Below are 8490 nucleotides of genomic sequence, written 5' to 3'. Positions count from 1 at the left end.
TCAACCCGAAAAGATTAAATTTAAATTTTTGAAAGGGTTTTATTATTAAGTGACCAAAAGATAAAAATTTTGTTTCGAAAAAAGATTATTTTTACATTCAAGACTCAGAGTCGCCACTTGGCATAATCCGACATGCCAGGTCACCTTTGAAAATCCTTTTCAAAATGGTTTTGACTCTAAAACTGATCTACGAACAGAGATTCTGGCTAAGGATTTCTGTTGACCGAGGGGAACGTGTTAGGCACCCCTCGATCCCGTGGTTCGACCACGGTTACTTGGTGGAGCATATCGACTAATTTTGACACTAAAAATGTACAAACCACACAAAACACGTAAAACAATCAATCAAACATACAAAATAAAACGAATCAAAAATAAAGCGTCCAGTGCAATTTATACAGTCCTGATAGGAAAATGCGAAAATAAATCCTATCTAACCTATACTAATCCTAACTACACTTCCGTGTTTTACCCGACGCCTCGGGCCTTCATCACGATCGTCCTCCAAGTACAAGATACTTTGGGGCATTCCTGGATAAATCAATACAAATCCCTCGGGGTATTCCCCGGCTAAATGAATACATTTTCAATGAGAGAAGACCACAATCATGCAACAAAATTTCAAACATTCCACAATTTACGATTCCATAATTTGCCTATCACCCCCCTATTGTTTGCCTATCCATCTCGACCTATCAGGAAACTATCGTGTTCAACAACTTCAATGAATCAAAATTATCCAAATTTACTTTTACCGAGACCAATTCCTTCCCGCATTCATTCACAAAATAATTAATCAATGCTTCGACTTCCAATTCAAGTTTCCACATTCAAATTCAACATCAACCAACCTATAACAAAGATTCAAATATGCTCAAACAACAAATTATTTTCTATTAATTAACCAACTTCAACGTAGAATCACCAAAAAAAATTAGACTTGCTCAACCCCACAATCAAGATCATATCATCAACCAAAGCATTCTATCCATAACATTGGGTATCGTAAACAAAGAAATCAAATAGTAGAGGTTAGAAATGTACCTGATTCAGAACTTTCGGAGAATATTATAAGAAAATACACTTTCGCGAACCTCAACTTGAGCCACGACAATGAAAAATCCAACTCAAATTAAATCCTCAACTTGCAAACCTAAAATTGCAGATTTCGACTTAACCATCCATGGAGCTCGGCATACCCGGAACTGAATTTTTTGTTTCCATCTCGCCGGAGGTCCAGCGAGGTAAAATAGAGACAAAAGGTGGCGTATGTTAAGTTTCGATCGGAGTTTTTGATATTCTCGCTGGTTCCGGCATTTTTGGCTATTGAGTAGTGGTGGGGTGGTATTTTTTGATCGCCGATTTCACTTTTTCCGCTAACTATTGACGTTTTGTCGCCGGAGCAGTGACCAAACGCCACCTCTACCTCTCCTTGGATTCTCACCTTTATCTCTCTCAATCTCTCTCTATGAATTCGAGAATCTGTGCGTGTGTGTGATACTCAGTGATGGTATGTGAGTGTGTTCTATGGAGGAAAATGAAAGCTAATGGAAAAATTAGAGTTTGACCGTGTATGTATGTTGTTGTGTATATACTCCTTCTGTGATGAATATTGTGCGTGTATATATGCTGTGAGGTGTGCTAATGGTTTTCTGGTGAGAATTAGAATTGTGTGGTAGTGAGGTAGGGTAGGTCGGGTAGTGAGGTGGGGGTAGGGGTAGGGTGTGATGTTTTTTAACCGGAGGGGTAAGGGTTAGATGTCCATTTTTGATTGGGTGGGTTGTTGGAATATTAGAATGAGACAAAGTTTGTTATTTTTGTATTTTTGTGGGGTATGATTAGATGGTTGAGGGTACACGGTAGGATAAGGTAAAAAAAAGAAAAAATGCTTTCGGGGAGGGGCAAAATTACGTGTCTACAATACTACCATATTAAAATTTCGCTACCAACTCAGATAAAAGCTTTGTGTTGGATACGACAAACTTAATTTTTGTCTTCGACGGATGAGAATGCAATGATGCAAAGAAGGTTGAAAAGGGCAACTAACAATTGATTGATGCAGAGATATTTGAAATCACTCCACCTGAAATCAAAGAAAATTAAATTAAAGAAGTCTAATAGATAGAAACACAAAAAAATAAACAAAAAAGGAAAAATACAATATACAAATCCTTCTTAAAACTTTATTCATAATCAATAAAAATTCAAGAGTCTTCTTCGTTGAGTGAAACTAAAGCATAAATCAAATAGTACAATAAAACAAATAAGTGTTTCGCAACTTTAAGTATTGAATGAAAAAGATTAGTTTGTGGGGAAGGAGTCTAATGAAATAAAAAAGATGAATTTATATAGATAAAATTTTAAATTAAATATTTATATCAATACTAATACCACCAAATCAACCAAGTCTTTCACATGCCAATCAGAATTGTAAATATGGTGACAAAGATTCCTCTAATCAGCCAAAGACTTGGCAAGTCAACCAAGTCTTGCTTTGTTTTCTGTGTGCTTAATTCTTTGTAAATAGTCTTGCTTTCACACTTACTAACTTAATACTACAGTGTCTTCTTAATATTAATCAAGTTTAATCCACTTGGCACTAGTGGATTTATCCCAGGCAATGAGAGCCTTCCTAGATGGTCAAGTTTTGTCGAGAAAATTTGGCTATTAAGCCTCTTCAAGTTTCCAATTAGCAAAATGGCCTACACTCTTTAAGTTTTCAATTAGCAAAATATCCTACTTTTATTTTCTCATTTGTCGGATAGATAACAGATCTGTCGGGCATATAATATATCTTTTGGATTAATAATAGATCTGTCTATATATCTCTCGGACAGATAATAAATCTGTCGGATTAATAATCAACTTGTCTATATATTTGTCGAACAAATAATAGACCTGTCTCAAAAATGGGTCATCTCCCTAAACAAAAAAACTTATAGTCCATTTAATTAGAAAATAGATTTAAAAGGTCTATTTAACAAAGAATCCCAGTTTTGTCCAGTGAATAGGGAATAATTTCATTCAATAGTCAAGTTTTGTCCAATGAACTACCTTCTATAATGATGAAATGAATAATTCAATCACAAAATATTTTATTCATTATTCTGTTCATTAAAAAATGTCCTTTTATCACTAACCTATACCAAGCTGATTACACTATTAATTGTTTTTCTCTCTAGTGGCACACTTTAGTGGCTAAGATCACTGGAACGTTACAGGGATGGCAAGGAAAATTATAGGGGCATTGCTAACTTGTCCGGCTTACGCAGTTTGTTATGTCAGCTCCAAAAGGATTTGTTGCATAGAAATTGATAATTGAATAAATTAATGAGTCAGAGTAGCGGTTGTGGAGCGTTGAGGCACCTCTTAAATGGTCCCCATATGCCCGGCCTGTTGGCCCGCTCTAGAATTGTGCGTTTAGTCCTCCTAGCACTAGTGGATTATCCCAGGCAATTTTAACCTTCCTAGATGGTCCAGTTTTGTCAAGTGAATTACTTTCTATAATGATGAATAATTTCTTTCATAAAAAGATTTTATTCATTTTGCTGATGATGAAATTCTTTTTGTCTCAGGTAATAGAAACTCTCAAGCTCTTGTGCTAAACACCCGGAAGGACTATGAACACTTTTCTGGCCAACTAGAGAACATGAATAAATCTTGCTATTTGGTGGCTCCAAAAACGGACTCTGAAAGGATTGAGGAATTAAACCAACTCATTGGCGTAACTGGTAAAGGTTCTTCCGTATGATCAGGAGTTCACGGATTCGATCCGTAGAAACAATCTCTTACAGATATGCATGGTATGGATATGTACGATAGACCCTTTCCTAAAACTTTGTGCACCAGGCTAAACATCCCTTTTATTGGCTTCAACAACAATTACTTTCCTCATGAATCTGTTATAGTTCTATGAGTTTATGCCCTTTGTAAAGTCAAACAGTGAGATTTATTGCAACCATCTAGCATTCCTGAAAGCAATTAATTTGAATAATATTAAGTGGAATTAACGTCTTGCAAACAATAATACTAAGAGGAAACAGTGGGAGTTATTGCAACCATCTAGCATTTCTGAAAACAGAATCATTCACAAATCAAATGCTAAAACAAAATAAAACAACAATCATGTGATTGGAACAACAGATTCCAAAAACATGTTCAACTTGCAAGGAGCTGAATCTTCATCTTCTGCAGCATCCCTACAACATCTTTCATGTTTGTCCTTCTTGCCGGAGATTCAGCACAACAATCTAATGCAATTTTCATGATTGAAGCCACAACATCCAGCTCCTTCTGATAACCCTGTGGTGTTACCAAGTTGATATCTACAATGTCCATTACTGCTTCTGGGAATGAATAACTCACCCATTGCTTCAAGCTAAGGTCACCCTCAAACTCATTAGGCTTTCTCCTAGTAAATGTTTCCAGCAACATGACCCCATAACTATAGACGTCACACTTTGTTGATACTAGTCCATCCAGTCCATACTCTACAGTCAAACAATTAATATAAAGATGCAATATGCTTTCTAGATGGGAAAAAAAGAAAGGGATAATCGGCAAAACTAAGAGACGTACCTGGCGCAATATACCCCAATGTTGCTAAGGTTTTAGTGTACAAATCACCCTGATCTTCACCAAGCAGTTTTGAAATACTAAATTCGCTGAGGTGGGCAACCATATCCTCATCCAACAAGACGTTACTAGGCTTCACGTCACAGTGAATCACAGGCGATGAGCACCCATGGTGAAGATATTCCAAAGCACATGCCACATCTATCATTATGGTTAGTCTGTGCTTGGTGTCAAGGAAGTAGTTGTGAGAATACACATACTTCTCAAGACTTCCATTAGGCATATACTCGAGCACTAAAGCCTTGAAATCAAGATTGGAACAACTAGTAATGACTTTAACGAGATTCCTGTGGCGAAGGCTGCACAAAACTTCACATTCCGTATCAAAACTCTTGAATGCCGCTTCCAGTTGCAGGTTGAACACTTTAACTGCAATGGCAGTTCCACTTCTGAGAACACCTTTGTAAACAGAACCAAAACTTCCAGAACCAATCAGATTACTCTCGCTAAGTGCATCAGTTGCTTGGATCAATTCATAGTATGAAATTCTTTCTCTTGTTATGGCAGACAATGAATCAGCTTGTTGAGGAGCTCTTTTACCTTTTCTATAACTTATCCAGAAAAAAATAAAGGTGCTAGGAACAACTACTAGTGCAATTCCCAGCAAAAGAAAAAGAACTAGCATTTTTTTCCTATTTGATCTGTGCTTTGATGAAGTGGGGCATGGCAGGACACTAAATCTTGAAGAACCACACAATGCTTCATTGTAAATTAAAAACTGACTCGCGAGTTTCTTGAAAGGACCTCCCGAGGGTATTTCACCATACAATCTGTTGACAGAAACATTGAAATACTTCAAGCTTTGAAGCTTCTCCAAAGACTTAGGAATGTTTCCGGATATATTATTATGAGAAAGGTCTAGGAATTCCAAACCTACCAGGTTGCTCATTGAGTCAGGTATAGAGCCTTGCAACTTGTTGTATCTCAGAGAAAGGTGTGCCAAATTTTGCAAGCTGCCAATTTCTCTAGGAATTTCATTTGAGAATTGATTCATCGACAGATCCATCTTTGTTACAGCCTTTAGATTTCCAATTTCATGAGATAAAGAACCTACCATGTTGTTTGACGATAAGTCAAGAACCACTAGATCTTGAAGGTTCCCTAAGCTTTGCGGTATGTTGGAACTCAATTTGTTGGAACCCAGATGTATCTCCCTAAGGGAAGTAATATTCCCTAAACAATTAGGAAGAGATCCTGAAAGTTGATTTTGCCCCAAGTAAATATCACCCAAATGCTGCAATCTACATATATGATCACCAATAAATCCTGTAAGTTTGTTATTACTCAAGTTTAAGCACTGAAGGTTTTTCAAGTTGCCAATTGTTGTGGGAATAGATCCTGCCAAGCTGTTTGCAGAAAGATCAAGGTCTAATAGGCTACTTAAGTTCCCAAAATCATTGGGAATTCGCCCTTTGATCTTGCAACTCTTCGCATAGAATCTTATAAGCGATGTAGAAAAGTTCCCTACAGAAACTAGAAGCATACTGTTTAGAGGGTTTAAGGATAGAGATAGAGTTGTTAAATTTCTGCAATTGGTTAAGGAAGTTAGGAAACTTAATGAAGAGTCGCTAGTTAAATTGTTTTCTATCATGTTTAGGAACTGTAGATGAGTCAAATATCCAAGAGAACTAGGAATCAAGCCAGTGAGTTTGTTGTATGAAAGATCTAGTGTAATAAGTTCTGAACAATTGGAGATAGAATGAGGAATAGTCCCACCAAGATTGGTTAATTCACTCAGGTTAAGCTCTTCAATGTTGGGTAAGAGAGAACCTAAGTTTGGTGGGAGGATTCCTGATAGATTATTGTTTCTAAGAGAAACTACCCTCAGCCCGGATATGTTGAAAATATCAAGTGAACCACTAAAACCATTATAGCCAAGATTGAGCTCCTTCAATTCAACGAGATTTCTTATCTCTTTGGGTATTTCACCTGGAAACGCAGGAAAGAATGAATGCTTGTGAGTTTATCTAGTTAGTTCAATATAGTTTAAGTTGTACCTCTTTCTATCACTTTGATTACGTACCGGTAAACCTATTTTGTTAAGATATAAAAATAGTATCTTGGTTAATTTGCCAATCTTCCGTCGTAAGGATCCATTAAGATTGTTTCTCCACAGTGACAAAACTTGCAGCACCGAGATATTGAATATGGAGATTGGGACTGAGCCGGTCATCTGGTTGCTCTCCATCCATAACTCCTTCAAATTAACAAGATTTCCAATTTCTTGTGGAATTATCCCTGAAGTAAATGTGTAACTAATTTTGTTTTTGAGGTAATTAGATAAAATATTACTAGCATTCATAAGATAAAACGTACCTGTGAAATGGTTATATCCGAGATACAATTGCTGCAAGTTACTCAATCTTCCAATTTCACTATGTATTGGTCCATCAAACTCATTATATGATAAAGACAATATTTGAAGTTGTGAACAATTTGACAAGCTTGTAGGTATACGACCGTGAAGCTTGTTGTAACACAGATAAAGCCCTTTCAGTATTGGGAGACCATTGCATAAACCATTGGGAAGACTTCCTGATAAGCTATTGCCAGTAAATGCAATGAATTCGATCCTAGAAATATTGAAAATTGTGAATGGTATAGAACCCACCAGCTGATTATTCTCTATGCCCAACGAGTTCATGTTGTGAAGACTGCCGATCCCTTCTGGAATGTTTCTTTGAAGTGAATTATAAGATAATTCTAACGTCTCCAACCTTGAGGCATTAGAGAGAGACACAGGGATATGACCTTCTAAGGAATTGAATGCCAAATTCAAAGTCTCAAGTGTGGACATATTAGAAAATGAAGGGATGGAACCAGTGAAACTATTATTCCTAAGATTTAGAACTTGAAGTTGGTGTAAAAACACAAACCAAGAAGGAAACCTTCCCTCTGAACCTGTTGAAACTTAAATCAAGAAACTTGAGCTGACTCAAGTGTGCCATTTCTTGAGGCAAATTTCCCTAGAAATTGTTGCTTTCCTTACCTGTCCTGTCCGTACCCCCCCCCCCAGCGGGGTACACCAGCCCTCCCCCACCTCGGCCTTCAGCCAGCCGCTGCCCGGTCTCCAGCCGCCAGTCGCCGCTCCATCTCCAGCAGCCGCAGCTCCAAGCGTAATCCGGTGACTTCTAACCTTTGTTATTTCATTATTTCATATTTCATTTTATTTCATTATTTCATATTCCATTCTTAGTATTATGCTAGTAGTAGCCCCTGTACCTTGACTTGCGTGGGATTTGTGGACATTGTCTGTTGTCTGTTGTTGCTGTGGTCGTTTCTTCCACTGCTTTGAATTGGGTTATTGGCGCCCTAACCCAATAACCCAATTGAGTATCGTTTGCCCCCTAATTGAGTATAGTTTTGTTTCGGGAGTATTCCTTTGAATTTGTGTGAGCCTTGTATTTCCTTGCTGCTGCTTTGATACTACCACCGTGTATATCTGTATATTTTCCTATACTTTCGTGTAGTTGTGGCTGTGGGCAGTAATGGGTGGATATGGTCATGTCCGAGGGGGTTGGGGCGTGGGGCCGTGGTGGGGGCGGGGGATGAGGAGAGGGCGGGAGTGGGAGGGAGGTCAAGGTTTGGCCGCGGGGGAGGGGGGGTAGTGGAGGGCGTGATGGTAGGCTGAGGGTTGGGTCTTGGAATATAGGGACCCTTCAGGGTAAGTCCATAGAGCTTGTGAAGATTCTTAGGAAGAGGAAGATCAACATTGCGTGTGTCCAAGAGACCAAGTGGGTAGGGTCTAAGGCTAGGGATGTGGATGGTTACAAGCTATGGTACTCTGGGAGCGACAGGCGTAGGAATGGAGTTGGCATCTTAGTAGATGAAGAGCTTAGAGGTCAGGTAGTCGAG

The 8490-nt window shown here is 38.2% G+C and overlaps 1 protein-coding gene and 1 long non-coding RNA gene across 2 annotated transcripts; both read right to left on the bottom strand.

Moving 5' to 3' along the window:
* Positions 1–333: 333 nt before the first annotated feature.
* Positions 334–2224, bottom strand: LOC124892358. The gene is made up of 2 exons (XR_007050206.1): positions 1045–2224; positions 334–851 (listed from the first exon to the last, which is right to left on the bottom strand). It is a non-coding gene; the product is annotated as an uncharacterized LOC124892358 (long non-coding RNA).
* A 1788-nt stretch (positions 2225–4012) lies between these two features.
* Positions 4013–7602, bottom strand: LOC124892365 (receptor kinase-like protein Xa21). Its single transcript, XM_047403668.1, has 3 exons — positions 6952–7602; positions 4579–6873; positions 4013–4490 (listed from the first exon to the last, which is right to left on the bottom strand). The coding sequence occupies exons 2-3, from the start codon at positions 6224–6226 to the stop codon at positions 4159–4161; spliced, it is 1980 nt and encodes a 659-aa protein (XP_047259624.1). The 5' UTR covers positions 6227–6873; positions 6952–7602; the 3' UTR covers positions 4013–4158.
* Between the last annotated feature and the right edge of the window lie 888 nt (positions 7603–8490).

This window comes from Capsicum annuum, unplaced genomic scaffold (genome assembly GCF_002878395.1).
Source record: "Capsicum annuum cultivar UCD-10X-F1 unplaced genomic scaffold, UCD10Xv1.1 ctg4639, whole genome shotgun sequence".
Classification (NCBI taxonomy): Eukaryota; Viridiplantae; Streptophyta; class Magnoliopsida; order Solanales; family Solanaceae; genus Capsicum; species Capsicum annuum.
This window is presented reverse-complemented; position numbering and strand designations above follow the sequence as displayed.